At 42.5% G+C, this 26,076-nt stretch overlaps 1 protein-coding gene across 2 annotated transcripts in view; it reads left to right on the top strand.

The window, feature by feature from the left end:
* Positions 1-26,076, top strand: part of rabgap1 (RAB GTPase activating protein 1) — a 177,638-nt gene that overhangs the window by 61,534 nt on the left and 90,028 nt on the right. For both annotated transcript variants that reach the window (XM_078226560.1, XM_078226561.1), the window contains 4 exons: positions 4,565-4,667; positions 9,939-10,108; positions 13,454-13,628; positions 14,636-14,729. In XM_078226560.1, the coding sequence (XP_078082686.1) occupies positions 4,565-4,667; positions 9,939-10,108; positions 13,454-13,628; positions 14,636-14,729 (542 nt within the window). The remainder of the gene's footprint in view (positions 1-4,564; positions 4,668-9,938; positions 10,109-13,453; positions 13,629-14,635; positions 14,730-26,076) is intronic.

Below are 26,076 nucleotides of genomic sequence, written 5' to 3'. Positions count from 1 at the left end.
AGGAAACCCTCCTGCACACACTGCACAAAAACTGCCCCATCCAAACTATTTGACCTACAAAGGTTCCAACCAATATTTGGAAAGTTAAAGTTCCCCCATGACAACTACCCTGTGACCCCCACACATATCCATAATCTGCTTAGCAATTTCTTCTTCCACATCTCTATTACTATTTGGGGGCCTATAGTAAACTCCTAACAACGTGACCGCTCCTTTCCTATTTCTAACCTCAGCCCATATTACCTCAGTGTGCAGATCCCCCTCGAAGTGCCTTTCCGCAGCCGTTAAACTATCCTTGATTAACAATGCCACTGCTCTACCTCTTTTACCAGCTTCCCTACACTTACTGAAACATCTATACCCCGGAACGTCCAACAACCATTCCTGTCCTTGTTCTACCCATGTCTCCGTAATGGCCACAACATCGTAGTCCCAAGTACCAATCCACGCCCCAAGTTCATCTACCTTGTTCCGGATGCTCCTTGCATTGAAGTAGACACACTTCAACCCACCTTCCTGTCTACCAGTACCCACCCTTGACCCTGATACCTTTCCCAATACCTCACCACCCTCACTGACTTCTGGACTACAACTCCTTTTCCCACTCCCCTGACAAATTAGTTTAAACCCCCCCTGAAGAGCCGTATCAAATTTCCCTCCTAGGATATTGGTGCCCCTCTGGTTCAGGTGCACCCCGTCCTGTTTGTACAGGTCCCACCTTCCCCAGAATGTGTTCCAATTATCCACGTATCTGAAACCCTCCCTCCCACACCATCCCTGCAACCACATGTTTAACTGCACTCTCTCCCTGTCCCTGAACTCGCTATCACGTGGCACCGGCAACGTACCAGAGATGACCACATGTTTTGTCTTGGCTCTCAGCTTCCAGCCCAGCTCCAGAAATTCCTGCTTTAAATCCCCGTCCCTTCTCTTAGCTATGTCGTTGGTACCAATGTGTACCATGACTTGTGACTGTTTCCCCTCCCCCTTCAGAATCCTTCGGAAAACACGGTCTGAGACGTCACAGACCTTGGCATCCGGTAGGCAACATACCATCCGTGAGTCTCTTTTGCTGCCACAGAACCTCCTATCTATCCCTCTAACTAACGAGTCCCCAATAACTATTGCCCTCCCGCTCTGCCCCTTACCCTCCCGAGCCACAGAGACGGACACAGTGCTGGAGATCCTCCCACTGCGGCTCACCACTGGTATGTCATCCCCCTCAACCGTATCCAAAGCGGAATACTTGTTGCTAAGGGGAACGACCACAGGGGATCCCTGCACGGACTGCTTCCTCCCAGCCCCTCTCACCGTCACCCATCTCAGTTTCACTGAGAGCCTTGTGCCCTGACTTCTTTTTGTAATTGATCTGATAATTTTAAAAAGAACCAAGCTTGTAAGAGAAAAGAAGGTGGAAGCTGCAAAAATATAAATATATTTAATGTTCTTTATCTGACATTCAAATCCATCAATTGTCTTGAACTATGGGAGTGTTGCCACCCAAGGTGTAAGCATGATAGATGGCTACTTGCTTTGAAGCAATCCATTTGAATTCTGTACTATTCCATTAGAGACAAAGGATGTGCAGACTCAAAATTGCAGCATCTAGATCTAATGTGTAAAAATAAATTATATAAAACCATGGTCACTAGGAACCCTCAGATGAAAAATCACTTCATTCTATTTGAGCTTTCTCTGCAGCCATAGAGAGGGCAAGGTGGAATTGGTGGTTTCATTTGAAGACAACCTGATGTGATTTATGGATATAAAAATTGAAAAGTTTCTGACATAAATGAATTAATTTGGAAAAGGGGTTATTCTGAGTATTTGCAAACATTTTCCTTTGAATTATGATTCCAGTCTTTTTAAAGTGAGATTGGAGTTCCAGCAGCTGCGCTCATTGGGACCTGTTTAATTGCCTTTTTTCAATCTGAGAGATTGTAATGCCTTTTAGTCTTGGAGATGTAAACAGTGCTTGTAATTTCTTTGAACATTTTCAGGAGTAGGGGAGCCAATTTTGTCCAAACTAACGGAGAAACCATCTAGGCTGGGAGCCTCACTATCCTGGATAGAGCTTTGTCACATCCAGTGCAATTTGTTCAAGATGTATGGGGGGAGGGTGTTTGGTTGCTCAGTTGAACAATGCTGACTAATCACTGAATTAGACCTGGTATTAAGCAGCATAACATCCCTTGGATAAGTTTCCAGATAGACTCTGAGTATCTGGCCCAAGTCTTTGACAGAGCTCAGTAAGCGCATCAGGACCAATACAGGGTTCTGATGCACATCTTGTGTCAAATCTCCATGCAGATACCGGAAGATTTAGGCCATTAGGTAATTTCAAGAAGTACCATGCGTAAAAATAAACATTAATACTTCTGCTCACTTAAAAAAAGGTGTCCCACAGTTGAAGGGGATAAATGAAGACTGAGAAAGGTACAAAACAATTTCAAGGTAGGAAGGAGTAGTAGGAATGGCTGAACAGTGGTGATTTTAAGAGGTAGTTGAACAAAATAGTTTTTGAAGAGTTCCAGAGGGAAGGGGATGTTGTGATTGGAGCAGAAGAAGCCGGGTTATAAGCAATACTGGAGAGTTTGAGGGGAAAAGGTGCATGCTAAAGCTTATGCTTGACAGGATTTCCCTAATGGTGTAGAATGAGGCTGTGGAGAGTTAAAGATGAGGATAAAAATATTGAGTTCAATTCACTGAAATTTGAAGAAAGTAGAGGAGGGCTGGAATTTACAGGATATTTCTCCATGCGAGAATATAGTCACAGAGTACCAGTCTAGCATATGTCAATGAAGGGATAGGGAGGATGTTTAATGGAACATTCAAAAATTGGTTCTCAAGATAATGTGTGTGTGTGGACACAGGATTCAGTAACAGTGAGGATGAGCTAGGGGCATGGAAGTGGAAGAAGCCAATCTCTAGATGCTGGTGTGAGCTGAACAAGGTCTAATTCCAGATACCTTGGAACTGAAATTAGCACTGCACATTAGACAAGCCGTTAGGTACAAATGCAATACAGTGAGTCCCCATTTCAAGTTGCCCCCATCAAAGTAGTCCTCTTTAGCATCATGGATGTAGTGGAGCTGCATGCACACTTGGCATCGGAATTTCCACTGAAGCAATTGTTTTGTGCTGTAGTCCATGTAGCATGACCCGGTTAGCAGCATTTTGGCACAACTTCCCTCCCACTTGCCACTTCCCTCATTCTCTGTGAGGGATAGAAGAGGACAATGGTGAGGGGGAGATAAGTGGAAAGAGTTAGCGCATTTATTTTATATTTTTAAAGTTATTTTGATGTGAGGAGAGGGTGGAGTAATGGTAATGTCACTGGACTAGTAATGCAGAGCCAAGGCTAATGATCTGGGGCTGGGGTTCAAGTCCCACCATGGCAGCTGGTGGAATTTAATTAATTAATCTCGAATTGAAGACTAGTCTCGAAGCTAGTCTCAGTAACAGTGACCATGAAACTATCAATTGTTGTAAAAACCCACCATAGGGAATGAATGTGCCGTCCTTACTCGGTCCGGCCTACATGTAACTCCAGACCACAGCAATGTAGTTGACTCTTAACTCCCCTTTGAAATGGCCCAGGAAGTCGCTCAGTTGTACCAAACTGCTACAGAAAGAAAGGAAGATCAGTTGGAATGCAGCAGTTCAAGAAGTTGGCTCACCACCATCTTCTCAAGTGCGACTACAGATGGGCAACAAATGCTGGCCTTGCCTGCACTGCCCGCATCCATGAAAGATGTAAGAAAAAGTTTACACATTGAGAAATGTAGGCGTGTACAGCATTTCAATTTGCAGGAGAAAATATTTCAATTTATTTCTGACGAGAAAGGTTCTACAAAACCCAGCTTCCGCTTTTTCCATTGGTTCTTATGGGAAAATCTGATTAACTTAAAGTCGTTTCACCGAAAGGTGCATTTTTCAGGAACGCGGCTGCACATTACTGCGGTGGGACTGGTGCAAATAAAATAGGATTGGGTATCTCCTTTCGGGCAGTATTGATGCTTTGTAAAATGAGCTTGGCTAATCTCAAATCTGCTATTTGTGATCATGGGCTCTTAGAACAAAATGAGTTATAATTCAGATAGATGGTGTGGACGTAGCACAGACTAGGACAAGAGTAAGCATAACTCCGAGGTCGAGTTAAAACCCAGTTCACAAAAGCCACTTTCACTGTGTCAGGGTTAACTAAGGTTGCAGATGCCAGGTTGAGTATTAAATCTTATGCCAGGGGACTTGATTTGTTCTGGTTGTCCTTAATACTTTAAATAGAGTTATCACTAGGCTGCCCCAAGCTCTGTCCTTTTTTTCTTCCACTATGTGGTTTGACAGCTGTTTTGATGAGAAGTCATATCACATTTGAAATAAATAAATCTCAACAAAATACACGTATCTGTTCAAGTTGTCCTCCACTGAGAATTACTTCATAGTATAAATAAGATGCTTTCACCCACAGGTCAAAATTATTATACTGAAAAGTAAACTTATAATATAAATTGGGTAACAAGAGTAGCAATAAGCCAGTTCTGTTGCAATATTTATTTTGCAGGAATCAATGGGTAAAAGCTCAGATGGTAAATCTTACATAATTACTGGTAGCTGGAATCCCAACACATCACATTTTCAAGCTGTAAATGAAGAAACGCCTAAAGGTAATAAAATACACTTATCTTAAAGATGCTAAGTGAAAGGATAACATTTTAATAATGCCTTCTTATGGGATAATCTGCATGTTTTCATATCTAAAGGCAAAGTTACCCATCCAGACTACACAAACAAAAGCTATGCTTTTACGTGCTTGATGCTACTACAAATTCTGTTGTTTGATAAATAGTTATTTCAAAGATTAATTCTTTATCGAAAAATGTTTGATTTAACATTTGAAATGTTAGTCACCGAAGAGTTCAACTTTGCTTTTGTTCCCGCTTTTATTCTGTCATTATGTAATATAAACACGTATTTATGACAAGTTTCATTTATATAGCATATTTTAAGTTATTAAAATGTCCCAAAAGTGCTTCATAGGAGCATAATCAGACATTAAAATAGATACTGCAACAAACAAGATGATATTACGACCAATAGCTATTCAATGAAGAAGATTCAAAGGCTTGTTTCAACAGAGTAGAGGTGGAGGGCTTTAGAGAGGCAATTCCAGAGCTTAGGGCTGCTAGTAGCGGGGCAAAGGGAGGGGGGATGTGCAAGAGGCCTTAATTGAAAGAACAATCAAAATTTGAAGGGGTTTAATTCTGAAGGGGATTAGAGATGGGAGGAGTGAGGCTATGGGGAGATTTTAACAGGAGGATAATAAAATTTTAACGTTTTGGCATTTGGGAACCAGGAGACAGTATAGATCAAGATCATAGTAATGGGATGTGGCTACAGGTAGCTTTGCCAGCTCAAGCTTTGCTGGCACTTTCTCATCACCTTCAGATACTTTCTAACCTAATCGTAGACTGGCTTCCTTTAGGGCTAGAAGAGCTTTATCAAAAGGGCCAGAAGTAACCCACTGTTTAATCCAGTGTTGATTTGAGACCAATCAATGAGTGATGACACAAGAAATAGGAGCAGGATTAGACCATATAGCCCATCAAGCCGCCTTTGCCATTCAGTAGGATCCTGGCTGATCTTGGGCTTCAACGCCACTTTCCTGTCTGTTCCCCAAATCCTTTGATTCTCTGAGAGATTAAAAGCCTATCTATCCCAGCTTTAAATGTATTCAGTGATGGAGCATCCACAACACTCTGGGACAGAGAATTCCAAAGATTCACAACCCTTTGAATGAAGTAATTTCCCCTCATCTCAGTCCTAAATGATTGTTCCTTTGCCCTGAGACTTTTCCCCCTACCACGTTTGAACATAGAACATAGAACATAGAAAGCCACAGCACAAACAGGCCCTTCGGCCCACAAGTTGCGCCGATCACATCCCCACCTCTAGGCCTATCTATAGCCCTCAATCCCATTAAATCCCATGTACTCATCCAGAAGTCTCTTAAAAGACCCCAACGAGTTTGCCTCCACCACCACCGACGTCAGCCGATTCCACTCACCCACCACCCTCTGAGTGAAAAACTTACCCCTGACATCTCCTCTGTACCTACCCCCCAGCACCTTAAACCTGTGTCCTCTCGTAGCAACCATTTCAGCCCTTGGAAATAGCCTCTGGGAGTCTACCCTATCCAGACCTCTCAACATCTTGTAAACCTCTATCAGGTCACCTCTCATCCTTCGTCTCTCCAGGGAGAAGAGACCAAGCTCCCTCAACCTATCCTCATAAGGCATGCCCCCCAATCCAGGCAACATCCTTGTAAATCTCCTCTGCACCCTTTCAATGGCTTCAACATCTTTCCTGTAATGAGGTGACCAGAACTGCGCGCAGTACTCCAAGTGGGGTCTAACCAGGGTCCTATAAAGCTGCAGCATTATCTCCCGACTCCTAAACTCAATCCCTCGATTAATGAAGGCCAGTACGCCGTACGCCTTCTTGACCGCATCCTCCACTTGCGAGGCCGATTTAAGAGTCCTATGGACCCGGACCCCAAGGTCCTTCTGATCCTCTACACTGCTAAGAATGGTACCCTTCATATTATACTGCTGCTTCATCCCATTGGATCTGCCAAAATGGATCACCACACACTTATCCGGGTTGAAGTCCATCTGCCACTTCTCCGCCCAGTCTTGCATTCTATCTATGTCTCGCTGCAACTTCTGACATCCCTCCAAACTATCCACAACACCACCTACCTTGGTGTCGTCAGCAAACTTACCAACCCATCCCTCCACTTCCTCATCCAGGTCATTTATGAAAATGACAAACAGCAAGGGTCCCAGAACAGATCCCTGGGGCACTCCACTGGTCACTGACCTCCATGCAGAGAAAGACCCCTCCACAGCCACTCTCTGCCTTCTGCAGGCAAGCCAGTTCTGGATCCACAAGGCAACAGCCCCTTGGATCCCATGCCCTCTCACTTTCTCAAGAAGTCTTGCATGGGGGACCTTATCGAACGCCTTGCTGAAGTCCATATAGACCACATCCACCGCTCTTCCTTCGTCAATGTGTTTGGTCACATTTTCAAAGAACTCAACCAGGCTCGTAAGGCACGACCTGCCCTTGACAAAGCCGTGCTGACTACTTTTGATCATACTAAACTTCTCTAGATGATCATAAATCCTGTCTCTCAGGATCCTCTCCATCAACTTACCAACCACTGAGGTTAGACTCACCGGTCGGTAATTTCCCGGGCTGTCCCTGTTCCCTTTCTTGAATATAGGGACCACATCTGCAATCCTCCAATCCTCCGGAACCTCTCCCGTCTCCATCGACGATGCAAAGATCATCGCCAAAGGCTCCGCAATCTCCTCCCTCGCCTCCCACAGTAACCTGGGGTACATCCCATCCGGTCCCGGCGACTTACCAACCTTGATGCCATTCAATAGTTCCAACACATCCTCTTTCTTTATGTCCACATGCTCGATCCTTTCTGTCCACCGCAAACCAGCAGTACAACCACCCAGATCCCGTTCCACCGTGAATACCGAGGTAAAGTATTCATTAAGCAGCTCCGCCATTTCTAACGGTTCCGCACAAACTTTTCCCCCTTCACCTTTTAAGGGTCCTATGCCTTCACATCTCATCCTTTTACTCTTGACATATTTGTAGAAAGCCTTGGGATTCTCCTTAATCTTACCCGCCAAGGCCTTCTCATGACCCCTTCTCGCTCTCCTAATTTCCTTCTTAAGCTCCTTCCTACATCCCGTATACTCCTCTAAATCCTTAACACCTCCTAGCTCTCTGAACCTTCTGTACGCCTCTCTTTTCTTATTCACCAGGTTCATCACAACCTTCGTGCACCACGGTTCCCGTACCCTACCAACACCCCCCTGTCTCATCGGAACGTTGTCATGCAGAGCTCCAGACAAACATTCCTTGAAAATCCTCCACTTTCCTTCGGTACTTTTCCCCAAGAATGCCTCCTTCCAATTTACATTTCCAGTTTGGATTCCCCCACCAACGGAAGCAGTATCTGAATCTTCCCCATTCAGAATCTTGTATGTTTCAATTAGACCTTCTCGCATTCGCAAGAAAAAATGGACCCAATTTGCTCAGACTCTCATCATAGGACAACCCCTTTAGGTTCCAATTTAGTGAACCTTCTTAAATGTGGAGACCAAAACTGCACATGGTACTCCAGATGTGGTCTCATCAAAACCCTAGCAAGACTTCTTTATTCCTCTACTTTAATCCCTTTGTAATAAAACTAGCATGCCATTTGCCATCCTAATTGCTTGCTGTACCTGTCTGTTAACTTTTTCATTCCTTCTACGAGCACACCCAAGTCTCTTTGAACACAAACACTTAGAAGTTTCTCACCCTTAAAATAAAGCAACTGTTCTGTTCTTTCAACCAACATGAATAACTTCATACTTCCCAATGTTATAATGCATCTGCCATCTTGCTCACTCACCTAACATGTCTATATCTCTTTGCAGGCTCCCCACAGCTTACCTTTCCACCAAGCTTTGTATCATTCGCAAACTTAGAAATATTACTATGTCTCTTCATCTGAGTCATCAATATAGATTATAAATAGCTGCGACCCCATCATTGACCCTTGTGGTACTCCATTATTCACTACCAGCTAGCTTGAAAATGTCCCCTCTCTGCTCCCTATCTGTTAACTAATCCTCTATCCAAGCTAATCTACTACCTTCAACTCCATGCAGACTTATTTTACCTTTTGTGTAGCACTTTCTCGATATCTGATGATTTTCTGAACTTTGAAGCCTTAATGACCAAGGATGATGGACTAAAATTGAAATGAGAACTATGTGATAAAATTTGCATTTTGAATAGAGGGTAGATTAATGCTCAGATTGCATTCCATTCTGATATCATTGTATTCACACAAACTGATTTAACAATTTTTAAATTGTCTCTGCGGCTTGATCAATTTTTTATGTTTTAAAACTTAATTTAACGAAACCTGGAGCAAAGTGCAGGTGAGGTTAATTCAAAATGTTATTCTGATTGCCACTGAAAACCCAAATTGCCTTTCTACAGCGTACATCCATTGCCCAAAATGCCAGTCTCACCTCACTCCTTGAAAGGATTAAAATCATTGAATGCAGTAGAGTTGTCCTGTGAATTAAGTACAGCGCAGTTCCCTGGGAAGCTGCTGTGAAGGATATTTCAGTGCAGTTCCCACAAGTATAGACGGGCAGTACAAACAAGCTGACAAAAGGACGAGAGGATGAGAACTCTGAGAACCACTGCAAAGTGGTAGCCATAACAGTAGGTGTGGATGTTTGGATGATGTAGCCATGTAGATGTCCCTCGTTAGTAATTAATCATTATAATTAGACAAGCATATAGAGGCTGTAACTGGTTAACTATATTCACCTGACATAACTGAAGTAATGAGAATTATTGTAATTGGATATCAATGACTTCAGAACAAATGTATACTTGCGATTGATATGTGCAGATTATTAATAAGCAAAGTTATAATTGTTCATGCCATGTATCGCTTAGCAATTTTGTATGCTGCCTTTTGCAAGGCAGACTTTGAATAAAGGCTGATTTAAAACTCTGAAAGCCTTGTCTGGCCTGTCGAGGACATGAAGTACGGATTTCGCTGGATAGCAGCGAATTTCCACCTCCCTCCCCTATTCACAAAAACTGATGTCGATCTTGCCTACATATGGTGCCATGCCCATACTTTTCATAGTAAAGGTCATCCAGAGATGAAACATTAGAAGTAACACAGAACTTAACAATGTTATTTCATATTGAACTCAAATAAATGTGTAGGTTAACTTAAAATATATGTAACATCACTCGGGTTCACATACAGCCAAATACACCTTGCTAAAGCATACAATTCTATGTTACTAAGGAATATTTTACCTTTTTTTCTGCAGACAAATTGCTTTATATGACAACAGCGGTTGACTTGGTCGTCATTGAAGTGCAAGAGCCAGTCCGTTTTCTTCTGGAGACCAAAGTCAGAGTATGTCCGTCTACTGAAAGAATGTTTTGGCCCTTCAGTAAAAGAAGTTATACGGAGACGTTTTATTTAAAGCTCAAACAGGTAACAAAAATAATTTGGCTTGCCCATCTTGTGTTCAGAAAATAGGTACAAGTGAACTTGCTAGCTCCACATTGCACAGGATAATGTAACTGGAAAACTATAATAGACTTTCCCTTCCCTGCTGCCAGTTTTCCCACTGTTCTCTCCTGGACGTCATTCGATCATTTACTACTATCAGATTGTTACCTCTCCTGTCGGAAACTTGATGTGCTGTTTTAAGTTGGTTACCAGTTGACGTACAAAATACCTGGAAAACGTACTACTTCATGTTACTCCTTTCCTCTCAGCACCGAAGGCCCTAGCTTCTATTTGGCCTCTCCTCACAGCAATGTGGCTGAGATGTGAAACTCAATGGAGTGGGGAATTTAACCTATCAGTATGCTATGGCTTCACCAGAATTCATCTGCCTTAAAAACATTTTACAAAAAACTTGAATTCTGTGGTCACACTTCAAATGACTACCTTCAGTGAGTCTTTTTTTAAAAAATCATAAATTTGTATTCATACAACACCTTATCATGTCAATCTCTGAAGGGCTTTAGATTTTTGGCATCCAAGAGTAGCAGTTGAGGTTGTGTTGGCTGAAACGCAGCCCACAGAGTCCAGAAATAACATGAATTGAAAGGACATGTGGTTTTCAAGTTGTATAATTTTGCCACAGAGCTTTCCTTGAAATAAGCCATAGCAGTGACACCATTGAAAGATTCAGTACCCAGTAAATCTCAAGATGTTTTCATTTTAGGATTTGCACTTGTTCAGAATCTGCAAAATAGGTGTTCAAATGGCAGCATATTGTTACTTGATTTTAGGTCGTTTTACGTACGGAATTGTGGAAGATTAAAGCATTTGTCTTCAACCCCTTACCACAAATTCTGTCCCCGGGTCACCTATTCGATCCTTCGCCCTGACCACTGTCTGTAGCTGAACCAAACCATTTGTAACCTTTACTCAGAGCCAATACCCCCCCACGTGGTTGCTCATCACCAATGCTATCTGCTTCAAACTCTATCGCTCGTCTCCACTCTTGCCTCAGGAAATCTGCTGCTGAAATGCTCATCCATGCTTTTGCTGTCGTTAGAGTCAACTATTTCAGTGCTGTATTGGCTGACCTTTTATCTTCTATCCCCCATAAACTGCCTGCAACCAAACTCACGCCAAGTCCTGTTCACCCATCTCCCCTGCCCTTGCCAACCTACATTGCTTCCTGGTTCAGTAATACCACAATTTTAAAATTCTTATCCTTGTGTTCAAACTATCCATCGCTTCGTCCCTCTCCATCTCCATAACCTCCTCCAAACCTTTGTCATTCGAGTTCTGCATGCCTCTTAATTACAGGCTTATGCACTTCCGATTTCCTTTGCTCCACCGTTGGCGACCATTCCTTAAGCTGCCTCGGCCTAAAGCTCTGGAAATCCCATCTGTGTGGAGTTTGCACATTCTCCTCATGTCTGCGTGGGTTTCCTCCGGGTGCTCCGGTTTCCTCCCACAGTCCAAAGATGTGCGGGTTAGGCTGATTGGCCATGCTAAAATTGCCCTTAGTGTCCTGGGATGCGTAGGTTAGAGGGATTAGTGGGTAAATATGTTGGGATATGGGGGTAGGGCCTGGGTGGGATTGTGGTCAGTGCAGACTCGATGGGCCGAATGGCCTCTTTCTGTGCTGTAGGGTTTCTAAGATTCTATCTGCTTCAGGAAGATGACCATCATCACAGTACCAAAGAAAAGCCAGGCAGCGTGCCTTAGTGATTATCGGCCGGTAGCTCTGACATCGATCATTATGAAGTGCTTCGATAGGTTAGTCATGGCACGAATCTGTTCTGACCTCCCAGATTGTCTGGATCCACTACAGTCCGTCTACCGCTGCAACAGGTCCACAGCAAACACCATCTCCCTGGCCCTGCGCTCAATCCTGGAACACCTAGATAACAAAAACACCTATGTCAGACTCCTATTTATCGACTACAGCTCAGCCTTCAATACCATTATTCCTATGGAACTCATCTCCAATCTCTGTGGCCTGGGGTTCGGCTTTTCCCTCTGTGACTGGATCCTGAACTTCCTAACCCACAGACCGCAATCAGTAAAGACAGGCAACAACAACTCCGCGATCATCCTCAACACCAGTGCCCCACAAGCTGTGTCCTCAGTCCCTTACTATGCACACCTATGACTGTGTGACTAAATTCCCCTCCAACTCGATTTTCAAGTTTGCTCATGACACCACCATAGTGGGTCGGATCTCAAACAATGACGCAACGGAGTACAGGAATGAGATAGAGAATCTGGTGAACGACGACAATAATCTCTCCCTCAATGTCAACAAAGCAAAGGAGATAGTTATCAACTTCAGGAAGCATAGTGGAGAACATACCCCTGTCTACGTCAACAGCGATGAAATAGAAATGGTTGAGAGCTTCAAGTTTTTAGGTGTCCAGATCACCAACAACTTGTCCTGGTCCTTCCATGCCAATACTATTGTTAAGAAAGCCCACCAACTACTACTCAGAAGACAATGGAAATTTGGCATGTCAGCTACAACTCTGACAAACTTTTACAGATGCACCAGAGAAAGCATTCTTTCTGGTTGTATCACAGCTAGGTATAACTCCTGCTCTGTTCAAGACCGCAAGAAACCACAAATGGTCGTGAGCGAAGCCCAGTCCAGCATTCAAACCAGCCTCCCATCCATTGACATTGTCTACACTTACCGCTGCCTCGGGAAAGCAGTCAGCATAATTAAGAACCACACGCACCCTGGACATTCTCTCTTCTACCTCCTTCCATCAAGAAAAAGATACAAAAGTCTGAGGACACGTACCAACCGACTCAAGAACAGCTTCTTCCCTGCTGCCATCAGACTTAACAACACCAGGTTAAAGTCTAACAGGTTTATTTGGTAGCAAATACCATTAGCTTTCGGAGCGCTGCTCCTTCGTCAGATGGAAATTTCCACTCCATCTGACGAAGGAGCAGCGCTCCGAAAGCTACTGGCATTTGCTACCAAATAAACCTGTTGGACTTTAACCTGGTGTTGTTAAAACTCTTACTGTGTTTACCCCTGTCCAACGCCAGCATCTCCATATCATGGCCATCCGACTTCTGCATGGACCTACCTCATATTAAACTGATCTTTCTCTGCACCCTAGTTATGACTGTGACACTACATTCTGCACTCTCTCCTTCCCTTCTCTGTAAACGGTATGCTTTGTCTGTATAGTGTGCAAGAAACAATACTTTTCACTGTATAGTAATACATATGACAAATCAAATCAAAAGGTTATTCATTACATGTTTCAGTAGCTTGTATACGGCTGCTAAGTCAGAACAACTGTTAAAATTATTTTACAGATTGAACGAAAAGAAAGAAAAAGTAATAGTGACACACTGTATGAGGTTGCAAGTTTGGAAAGTGAATCTGAACGTGAGCGAAGGAAAACAACAGCAAGTCCAACGATACGTTTACCTCATTATGGATCACAGGGATCCATCATCCCTTCACCTCCTGAGGATGATGAAGAGGAAGGTGAGTTTACGCCAACTCAGAATAGCTGCGTTTTCTTTTCAATCTAATTTACAATTCTCAGGTCAACCTTTGGCATTATAGAGACTCCTCTCCTCTCCTGGTTTTTGGAGTTATAACTGTTTAAAACTTCGATGCTTTACCATTATTTTAGGCTGACTGTGTTTAGAATCCATTTTGAACAAAGTTAGTGAGCTATTGGGAGTTGAAATAAAGATTTAATTTTTTTTGTGTGGCTTTCGCCTGCGTCTGGCACAAACACATTACAATCCACCTCGGTACTGGCTGTAGGGCATTTTTTGCTGGACCAGATGTTTAAGCTGCTATTGTTTTTTTTGTTGCTTATTGCTATATCCTATGACTAAAGCTTCATATGGATCAAAAGGAGATTTCCTGGTCTGTAAAGAATACAGTTCTGTTCTTAAGTCATTTTACACGCCAATGTAATCTAAATTAAGGAATGCAAATCACTTCCGTTGGCAAATGTTTATACAGCTGTAGGCCTACTTTATTTGCCACTGACCTGTGAAGCTGCCTTTGGTAGCAAAGGCAATTTAGAGATAAAGGGATATTTCTCTCAATCCTCAAGTCCAATTGCTTTCCGCATTTTATTCTTTGTGAAGTATAAATAATTTGAAAAGATTAATAATACTGATGTGTACATATCCCTTTGTGTATCGAGATAATTATGCCTGAGGTGCTTTCATTCTTTTTAATTGGTTGGCCTGTCATTTGATGTGTTGTGGTAGATTGAAAAATTAATGTGTGATACACTGTGCAAGAGTAATGTTTCATAAACAGATGGAACGTAAAATGAAATTTAGATCAAAGAGAAAGTATGTAATGTTCAATTGTCAGTCATATAACATTTAATGTTACTGGGAAACATATGAGCACAAAATCAACATCATCGTAGTGTATGAATGCTTTGCGACATGATTTTTTTGCAGACAGCAAAAGGAAGTCATCTTGAGTCAGACCAATTCAATCTATTATCTCTTTTTCTTCAGATAATGATGAGCCTCTCCTGAGTGGCTCTGGTGATGTGTCCAAAGAATGTGGTGAAAAGATTTTGGAGACGTGGGGAGATCTACTGTCAAAGTGGTGAGTAACAAAAGGGAACTACCAGTTGTGTCTGAGATCTTGTGAAGCAGTAATATTTTCTAGTTTTGTCACTTCTAAAGTTTTTAGAATTTTGCCTTTTGAGGAATTAGTTTTGTAGTTTTCACCCAGAGTGTTTCATCAAATTATTGTAAATTGTTAGATTGCAGGAAATTACATGCACATGTACCTGTAAATGGTTTTGGAAAAATATACTTTTTTCATAAAATATCTGAAAAAAATGACGTTCAAGTTTTCTACATAGATCATTTTGTACTCTGAAGTGCTTTAGTGCAATCAGACGAAGATTACAAACGTTTCAAGATGGTCATTACAAAAAGTGCAATGGGATTTAAGTTATCTATATAGATCATGTTCAACTGAGGTGCTTGTATTCGCCTTCTACATTCTGTGTGAATTATAGAGCCCAAAGGGTTCTATACAATTTCCAGCCCCTCGACGCGCAATGGTTGAAAGGTTTTAGACAGCAACCTTTCCCCATCACGTCTCTGCAGCAGCTGCCCCAAGCTTCAATGCATCCCTCAACATGTAACCCTGGGCTTTGGACCGTGCTAGTCTGCAACACTCAATCGGGGATAACCTTTGCACTGGGAAGACCACAAGTTTGCGGCGGACCAAAAAGCATCTTTCACCGAGTTGATGATCCTCGGGCAGCAGTTGACATTTGTCTCGGTCCATGTCATTGGGAACAGTCTGTAGAGCACAGAGTCTTGCGCCACAGAACTGCTCGGGATGAACCTTGACAAAAATCACATTGTTTCTCTCCAGACCTTCTTTGCAAAGGCATGTTCACTCAGAGATGGACAACAGTCTCGTTCCCACCACAGCCACTTTGAGGACAGTGTGAGATTCCAGGCATGTGGGAAGGATCTATTGGGGAGGGCCTTTCTCACCACCAGCCAAGCTACGTCTTGGTGCTTGTTTGAAAGTTTTGGTGATGAAGCATTCTGCCAAATGACTTTGATAGTCTGCTCAGGGAACCATCCAACAGAATCCACCATCTCCTTTTTCCGCAAGGCCTCTAAAATATTACGTACAGACCACTGACTTCCTGATGGCTTTGTGGTTAAAGGTGTTTCTCTGCATTAATATTTCCACAAGGAACAGCTGGTACGGCATGTTCCTACTACTTGGAATGTTCCAAGGCAGCATGGTCAGACCCATCCTTTGCAATATCGGGGAAAGGTCAAACTTCAGCACATAGTGATGCTTGGTGTTTCTGTACCGAGGGTCTATGCAGACCTTGATATAACCACACACAAACGTGGCCATCAGAGTTAGGGCAATGTTGGGCATGCTTTTCCCCCTTTATCTAGAGGTTTGGATATTACATCCCGTGAACACTGTCCATTTCCGATATCCAGATAAAGCGGACGATGGCTTGGTTGATCACCACTGTGCAGGAATGAGCCAGACCTACATCATATACAGCAACACCCATCATGTAGTGAGCGATATTCTGTCGAACGCCTTCTCCTGGCTAGGCTGATGAGGCAAGTCCACACCCTGACTTTACTCGGGGATGCAGTTGCCTATCAGAGATCTTCCTGCTGGCTACAGCACAGGTCTGGTTAGGGTGGACCACTGACTCCAGAGCAAATCTGACCCGATTAGTGATGACAAGCTGTTGCTTCTGGAGTTTTGTTCTTCTTGAAGGACTCAGCGGCCTTGGTCAACTCATTCAACATCCAGAGTTAACGGTTTGTCCAAATTCTCCTGCTCGTTGTCATCTAAGATCTCCGTGATAGAGGGTAGGAGGAATTGGGAGGCCATGTTTTCTGTGGGCATCGTGTCATACAATCTGGCAGATTGTATGACAATCAGTGGTCCACCTTAACTCGATCTGTGCTGTAGCCAGCAGGAAGATCTCTGATAGGCAACTGCATCCCTGAGTAAAGTCAGGGTGTGGACTTGCCTCATTGGAAATGTCCTGCCCAGGTGACATTGGGCGGTTCATGCAAGGAGCGAGATTTGAATTGTTGATCCTCAAAATGTCAGACTGCGGTGTCTTTAGCGAGTATTTCTCTCTCTCTCTCGCCTTCTGAACACCTTTGAAGATGAAAAATCTATTGATGTTTTCCTTGATTGCCTCCCACAAGTGTGTCAGGAACTTGGAGGGTTTCACGGTTCTCCAACCTTTGTCATCCCCTTTTGAGTTCCTCCATGTTCTCTGGGATCAACAATTTCATGTTCAGCTTTCATGTCCCACTGCCAACCCTCTGGTCTTCCTGTAGGAGGCAGTGGTCAGAGAAGAACACCGGCTTGCTGGCGGTGACCTGACCGTGAATGCTCGGTACACAATCAGGAAGTCTATCCTGGACAGGCTGGACCCATCTGGCCGCAACCAGGTGTATCTATGCTACGCTCCATCTGCAGGGCTGCTGAAGATGTTGTGCGTCTTGGCATCCAGTCTGCTTTGGCCCTGCCGGATCATCCAGCTGCATGGATGATATCGTTGAAGTCACTGCTCAGAATGACTGGCCTGGAACTCACCAGAAGCAGCAGCCATTCACTGTTTTGAGTCTGAGCATACACGTTAATTAACTGGAGTGGACCATTCTTGTATACCTGCAGCCACATACCACCACCTTAGATTTGGAGATGAAGTTGCCCCTTGCAGCAGAATACCCAAACCGGAAGAGCACGAGTCATTTCATCCCGACCAGATTGACTGCCCGTGGAACCACCATCATGACTATTGTCTATCGGAGCTGAGATGTGTTATTGTATACTCCTACAAAAAAAAACAGGCCAGCTTTGACCTTGGCAAAATATCCAAGGTGGCAACACATCTCATAGTAGATTTAATACTACGCACGTTAATGATCACAATGTTTACCCCCATTTTAAAGCATTTTATCGTTTATTACTTGTCCTTGAGAGTTTGGTCTGCTCCTGCATATCCATAGTGTTTGCAAATTGTCTCACTTTTGCTGGCTGAGGAAACTCTCATGAGCCACTCTATTGGAAATGTCCTGCCCAGGTGACATAGGGCGGTTCATGCAAGGAGCGAGATTTGAATTGTTCTCTTTTGGAGAAGTTTCTCCCATCCATTCCCCCTCAGGCATTGCTGCTCCCGGCTCCCCCCAGCTGGGGTGCGCTGAGCACATCACTGCTCCCTGCTTCATGGAGCTAGTGCTACCCTATTCACTTTGAGGTTAAAGTTGGTGTGCACTGGTCTCCTCGATGCTCTGGACCCCAGGTATCTCCTCCTCCAACTCCATAGAGCTTTGCCACTTCTTGCTGCTCATCTGGGAAGGAAGGGGCTTGTTCCTTCCCCCTGCTGCCACTCCACTCTCATTCAAACTGTTTTCCATTTCCCAACCTGAACCAAGTACTATTTACCTATCACCCCTGTGCTCGGTGCCCTAAGCTTGCTTCCGGTCCATCAATAAGGTCTTTAAAATTCTCATCCTTGCCCTCAAATTCTCAATGACCTCACTGCTTGCCACATTCGATCGGTGTAATTGCCCCAGCCTTAAAACTAAAAAGCCCTGTTGCTTGCCAGTTCTACTTCCTGCTTTTATACTTGATTCCTCTTGCAATAAACACCAACATTCCATTTAATTTCCTGATCACTACCTGGAAACCCCGATCCCTCTACAATAGAGTTCTGCAGTCTCTAGTCATTCAATTAGTATATTGCTTTTCTATTCTTCCTGCCAAAGTTGACAAGTTCACATTTTCCCACTTGGTGCTCCATCTGCCAATTTTTAGCCAACTCACTTAACCTGTCCAAATCCATTTGTAAACTCTTTATACCCTCTTTACAACTTGGTTCCCTACCTATCTTTGTGTCATCAGTGATTTAACCCTACCATACTTTCAATCCCTTCATCCAAGTCATTGATTTGGATTGCTATCAGTTGAGTCCTGGTACTGATCCCTGTGTCACTCCGCTAGTCACAGGTTGCCAATCTGAAAATGACCCATTTATCTCAACACTGTTTCCTGTCAGCTTGCCATAAAGACATTTGACCTATATTACAAGTCTGTCCTTGTAATTATAGTTTATTTTCGCTTCTAGTATGTGATATTTCTCAAATATTTACCTAGTCCTTTTTGAAGATGTTTCTTGGAACTGTTTTTCTAAAAAGCGTTCAGTTCAGCACAGTTGAAGCCACATTCATGAGACCATATTAATATGAAAATAATTATATATGGCTAAGATAATGATTGCCTCTGGGGTAATTAAATGATAGTCTGTAATTAATCAGGAGGCTATTCTACTTTCCTGGAATTCTTTTTAGCTATTCTGCTGCTAACTTTAATTTATTTAATATGACAAATTATCGTCCCCTTGGTGTCTGGAATGGGAGAAGGGAGAGAAGAGATGAAGCGGTATAGCATCAATATGTTGACTTGCTGATGAATTAGAATTCTGCCTATCAAAAGGGCTTAATTTGGTTCTTAGTTGCACTGATATCATTGTGAAAGTGCAGGCATAAAATTATCTTGCTGTCAGCATTTGTGTTCTGTTTAGGGTTGAGAAATCACGTTGATTTTAAGTTTAAGTGTGTGTCAGCATCCTTCCATCCATGTAAGATGATGGACATGCAGCAAGTCCATTAGGGATGGGATAGTTCATGTGGTGTACTTCTGGCTGAAGAGACCAATTCATGAGAGGCAGGTTCTGCTGCAAGCACTGCATATTAACTTATCACATGTCATTGAGGGCTGTTTGCAGCGTTGGTAACTGTTGGCAAACTGCTGTATCTATTGATTGTCCTGGCGGCAAACACCAGTCCAAAGGTGATGTCACCATTTCCCTCTGTCATGGCCTGTGTCTCTAGAAGGGGCAGTGCTCCGAAAGCTTGTGCTATCAAATAAACCTGTTGGACTTTAACCTGGTGTTGTGAGACTTCTTACAGTGCTTACCCCAGTCCCAACGCCGGCATCTCCACATCATGGCCTGTGTCTCCCAGGTGTGAAAATCCATGTTTAAGGCCTTCCATGTTGTGTTTGCAAGCATCCTTCAAGCAGAGTTTTGGGTGTCCTATTGGTCTTCTGGCCCCAGCTCCCTAGCCATGTGGAAAATCCTCTGCAGTATATCTGTATTCTATGCTTCAAACCTGCCCAAGCCAGCGAAATCACCCCTGCTTGATGCGTTAGCATACTTGGGAAGATTTGCCTTTTAGAAGACTTTCTCATTTGTGATCATGAGATGCTGGGAATGTGTCCCAAACAATGAAAATGAAAATTGTTGAACTTCCTTTCCTAATAGTTGCAAGTTGTCCGTGTTTCACAGTTATGCAGCAAGATGCTGAAACCAGCGTCTTGGTCCTCAGAGTCAGCTAGTTGTTTTTCCATGCACGTTCCGTGAGTCGACCAAAGGTGGCAGCTGCTTTCCCTGTGTGTATATCAAGCTCTGCATCAAGTGTCAGATTGTCATCGTGAACCCAAGGTGGCAGAATTTGCTAACCACTTCCTGCAGAGTGTTGTTTAGTATGATCAAGGGTCGAGTGTTTTCTTGATGCTTCTAGTAATGGAGAGCTTCCATCAGAAGGCAACAATTTGTTGATGCTATCTCTGCATTTTCCTGATTATCCAAAAAGGTTAATTCTCTGTTTTGCTTCTCCTGAAAGTGCTGACTGTTACTGGAGTACAATTCTGCTGATGCCAGCTGCCTTTTTGTAACTTTTGTAAGTGTCATTGCCAACTGAGAAGTGGCAGAATGGTTCCCCTTGCTTTCCACCTCATTCCATTCTCTGTTTTAAACAGAGAATTTGTTTACCAATTCAATAAGTGTTTAAACTGATTTAAGTGCCGTGACTGTGAAAGACACATACAGACCGGTCGTCTTCTAAATTTTATAAGAAAAACAAATAGTATTTATTGTACTTGATACCCTGCTAGTTACATCCACAAAAACCTCCAGGCAGTTTGTCAAACATGATTTCCCTTTCATATATCCATGCTGATTTTGTCTAATCCTATTGATGTTTTCCAAATGCTCTGTCATCACTTCCTTTATATAGATTCTGGTGTTTTCCTTATTAATGTTTGGCTCACCAGCCTGTAATTCTCTGTTTTCTCCCTCGCTCCTTTGTTAAATAGGTTAGTTACCTTTGCCTCCAATCTGTGGGGACTGTTCCAGATTCTACAGAATTTTGGAAGATGACAACCAACGCATCCATTATTTCTACAGCCACTTCCTTTTAGTTTCCTGGGATGTAGATGATCAGGCCCTGGGGATTTATCGGCTTTCAGTCCCATTAATTTCTCCAGCACTTTTTTTTTGTAATAATTTCCTTCAATACCTCCTTTGCACTATACCCTTGGTTCCCTAGCATTTATGAGGAGTTATTTGTGTCTTCGTCTGTGAAGACAGAACTAAAGTAATTAGAACAAAGAAAATTACAGCACAGGAACAGGCCCTTCAGCCCTCCAAACCTGCACCAACCATGCTGCTCATCTGAACTAAAACCCCCTATCCTTACGGGGACCATATCCCTCTATTCCCATCCTATTCATGTATTTGTCCAGAAGCCCCTTAAAAGTCACTATCATATCTGCTTCCACTACCTCTCCCTGGCAGCGAGTTCCAGGCACCCACCACCCTCTATGTAAAAATCCTGCCTTGTACATCTTCCTTAAACCTTGCCCCTTGCACCTTAAATCTTGCCCCTCTCACCTTAAACCTATACCCCTCTGTAATTGACTCCTCAACCCTGGTAAAAAGCTTCTACTATGCACTTTATCCATGCCCCTCATAATCTTGTAGACTTCTATCAGGTTGTACCTCAACCTCCATCATTCCAGTGAGAACAAACCAAGTTTCTCCAACCTCTCCTCATAGCTAATGCCCTCCATACCAGGCAACATTCTGGTAAATCTTTTTTGTACCCTCTCCAAAACCTCCACATCCTTCTGGTAGTGTGGCGACCAGAAGTGAACACTATATTCCAAGTGCGGTCTAACCAAGGTTCTATAAAGCTGCAACATCACTTGCCAATTTTTAAACTCAGTACCCTGGCTGATGAAGGCAAGCATGCCATTTGAATTCTTGACTGTCTTCTCCACCTGCGTTGCCAATTTCAGTAACCTGTGTACCTGTATACCAAGATCCCTCGACCTATCAATACTCTAAAGGGTTCTGCCATTTACTGTATTTTTTCCATCTGTATTAGACCGTCCAAAATGCATTACCTCACATTTGTCTGGATTAAACTCCATCTGCTATCTCTCTGCCCAAGTCTCCAACCGATCTATATCCTGCTGTATCTTCCGATGGTCATCATCATCGCTATCCGCAATTCCACCAACCTTTGTGTCATCCGCAAACTTACTAATCAAACTTGTCCTTGAACAAACATTTAATTTAGCACCATTACTTAACAAAAAATAACTGTTGAGGTTTCAAAATTAAGCTGTCCATTCCCCATGTAGAGTATCACTTGGTGTCTGTCTGCCCCTCTCACTAGCAACATTTAATGCTGTCAAAAGTGATTCTTCATTTCATCCATAATCTCCTGTTTTCTGCCAACTGATCTCCACCCGATCATAATTGCTGATCTTAATCTCTGTCAACTTGCAACTTCTGACTAAAGATAGCTCTTGCAGCTGATTCATCATTAAAGAGATGAAGAAAAAAATGAAAAATTGTGTAGTGCCTTAATGGCTCAGTCGGATATGTTCTGAAATGTGCTTCGCATATGGTGAATAATTTTCAACTGCAGCGATCATTATATGGCAGCCACTTTGCATGCAAGCTGCACAGTGTCACAGTGGTTAGCATTCCTCTCTCTCAGCGCCAGGGATCCGGGTTCAATTCCCGGCTTGGATCACTGTGTGGAGTTTGCATGTTCTCCCCGTGTCTGCGTGAGTTTCCTCCGGGTGCTCCGGTTTCCTCCCGCAGTTCAAAGATGTGCAGATTAGATGCATTGGCCATGCTAGGTTGCCCCTTAGTGTCCAGGGATGTGTAGGTTAGATGGATTAGCTATGGTAAATGTGTGGAGTTACGGAGATAGGGTGGGGAATGGGCCTGCATAAGATACCCTGTCTGAGAGTCGGTGCAGACTCGATGGGCCGATTGGCCTCCTTCTGCACTATGGGGATTCTATGATTCTAAGGTTCTGCAAACAGTTTAAAAAGATGAACAATAACTTATAGCATCTTTAGTAAAATATCCCTGGATTCTTCAAGTGAGCGTTATAAAGCAAAATTTGATACTGAGCCACATGTGACAATTTGGGGGTAGATGACCAAAAGCTTGCTCAAAGAATGAGTTTCTTTTAAGGAACACCCCAAAGGAACAACGAGAGGTAGAGCGATGGCGAGGTTTGAGGTGGGAAAGAGTTCCAAAACTTAGGGCCCAGATAGCTGAAGGCATGGCCACTGATGGTGAAGCAGTCAAAATCAAGGATGCTCACGAGGTCAGAATTAGATGTTAGGTATCTGGAAGGATTGCAGGGCTGGTGGAGATTATAGAGATGGGGAGGGGTGAGGTCAAAGATTTGAAAATGAGGATGAGAACTTTAAAATAGAGGCATGGCTTGATGGGCTGCTATTGTGGGTCAGAGCACAGGGTTGATGGGTGAACAGGACTAGATACAATTTAGGCAGCAGAGCTTTGGATGACTTCAAGTTTACAGAGGGTAGAATGTGGAAGGCCAGCCAGGAGACAATTGCAATTGTCAAGTTTAGTGGCTGAGCGTTTTAGCAGCAGATGAGTTGAGCTAGAGATTGATGTTATGGAGATGGATATAGGCAGTCAGTCTGAAGCTCATCTCGGAGTCAAATATAGCACTAATGATGTGAATAGTCTGATTTATCCTCATACAATTGCTGGGGAGAGGGTTGGAGTCTGTAAAATGGTGTGAATTTAAATATTCTTGTTATATGCTAAGAAAAGGCAAGACTGTCAAAGCCATAAGCTCATGCTGAACTTCACCCACACGTGCCTACCTTCCCTGCTCTTACCAGCTCCCTGGAAAGGCAACAACAAAAACCTGTAGCTAATTCAGGATTTTACTGTCAGTAATCGCTTTCCAGCCACATTGGTCAGAATAACAAAGGCAAAATACCGTGGATGCTGGAATCTGAAACAAAAACAGAAAATGCTGGAGAAACTCAGCAGGTCTGACGGTATCTGTGGAGAGAGAATAAAGCCAACATTTCAAGTCAGGATGAGGACCTACTGAGTTTCTCCAGCATTTTCTATTTTTGATCAGATTGACATCTGTCTGGACCAACTCAATAGGCAGATTGAAGCAACCAGAGAGGGGCATCTCCAACAATGCAACACACCCACGTAACTACACTACACTGTTGCCCTGGTTCTACGAAGACCAGGAGTGGAGCTTGATCCCATAATTTCTGATTCGGAATTTCTCATTTTAAAAGCGAACTGATTAAATTAAATGTCTATAATGCCTCCCATGAATCAGTAAGTATTGTTACTTTATCATTAAACACATTCTTCTCCATTTCCACAGAAATTAAACCCCAAGTTAGGTGAATTGGCCATGCTAAATTCTCCCTCAGTGTACCTGAACTGGCGCCAGAGTGTGGCAACTAGGGTCCGGATGACCCTTCATCACAGCTGACAATTTAAAATTAGTTTTTGTAGACAACATTGAAAATAACAAAAAAAGCAATCCAACAATATTACCTTGAAAATTCCATGCTGGGAACTGTCTTGTCACGTTTTGTCTACTCATGTTGAAAGAAGAATGGTGAAATAATACTTTGTTGATCAGGAGAAGGCCATAATGTCCTTTCAGCCTAATGTTTTAATCCACTGCAGATAATCTGAGCCAGAAAATGCGTGCATGCTGCTGGAGTAGAAGTTTATTAGCCAAGCCAAATATTGCTATTATGGCAAATCGAGATTCAACTTTCCCATGTACCATATGTGTTAAAATGCTTGCAGTTTCAGCACTTAAATCATTATTCAACATAAAACCACATTAAAATCTAGTTGGATGATATATTTCAGGGTTGATCCAGAGCGGTCAATAAACTTGGAAACCTTGTTTTTAGATAGGCACAGAATAAGGTCTTCCCCAGTGGAAATATAGAGTTGCTCAAAGAAAAACTAGTGTGTGTCTGTGTGTGCACGTGTCTCACTGAATCTGCCCGCAGTCTGTGTCTGTCTGTGTCTCTTGGTCTGCTTTTCAATAGCTCAAGTTTACCGGTTATAGATTGAATTCTGTACTATATCAAAAGCATTTTTTTCCTTGGGATTTGGCCATCTAATATATATCCTTCCAAAATCTGCATTGTAATATACAAAACTTGTACCGCAAGCTAGATTATTTTTTCTCAAAACCAAGCTATTAACTGAAAATAAAAAGAGAAAATGTTGATAATACTCAGCGGGCCAGGCAGCATCTGTGAAGAGAGGATCAGAATTAATGTTTTAGGTTGAGGACCTTTAATTATCTGTTCTGGTGAAAGATTAATCTTTCAGCCTAAATGATAAGAGCCCCTCAAAACACTCCCTAAAGTATGCTGCTAGAGAGAGAAATATCAGTGATATTTTTACAATCAACTAATGAGCATGTTTTTAACGACAAGTTAGCGAAAGCTTTAGTAAGTTGGCCAAATTTTGAACACTTCTATCTATGTACCGGCAATGGGATCAATATATAATTTCATAATTAGTTGATAAGGGAAAGAATATTTAAAATCTATACTCTTAAATTAAATATTTGAAACGTAATGTGCTAGTATAGCTTCCAGCTGTATCGTGTGATGAAAATTGATTTCTCTAGGCAAGAAAAATGACATTTCTTATTGACAGTTATCCATAGTGTGTGAACATCACGAATAGGAACAGACTCAATCACCCTTTTAAATTTAGCAATTTCTCATTGTTCGAATGAAACTATTCTTCCTCATACCAGTACTTAAGCCAAAAGTCTGAAATGGGTGAGTAGATGGACAGCTCCTTCATAAAATTTTTATGATATGACTTCCACACTGTATTTAGTGACAATGCACCCTTTCTACATTTGCTGGCTCTGTGCAATTGTTTATGGAAACCAAAAATATGAATATTGCAGCCTTTATAAGTTTGATTTATACTTGTTCAGTGAATATTTTCGTTTAAAATTAAAAATACAAGTACAGAATTTGTTGCCACCCGAAGATTTTTCAGCAACATTGTAATATCTTTTGGTACAAAAATAAAATGTTTAAATCTTAATTTACTTCGAGAACCCATTACCAGCTCACTTGAAACAGTTATCATTTCCTGAGAGATTTTTCGTCAGATCTGAAAGTATTCACATCGTTGAAGTGAATAGAAAGAGACTGCAATCTCTTGTCTTGTTCCCCCTCATTTTCTGTCAGAATGACTTTGATCTTTAGAATTTAAATTCTT

This window comes from Mustelus asterias, chromosome 13 (genome assembly GCF_964213995.1).
Source record: "Mustelus asterias chromosome 13, sMusAst1.hap1.1, whole genome shotgun sequence".
Classification (NCBI taxonomy): domain Eukaryota; kingdom Metazoa; phylum Chordata; class Chondrichthyes; order Carcharhiniformes; family Triakidae; genus Mustelus; species Mustelus asterias.
The sequence above is the reverse complement of the archived record's forward strand: the minus strand, read 5'-3'. Positions and strand labels throughout refer to the sequence as shown.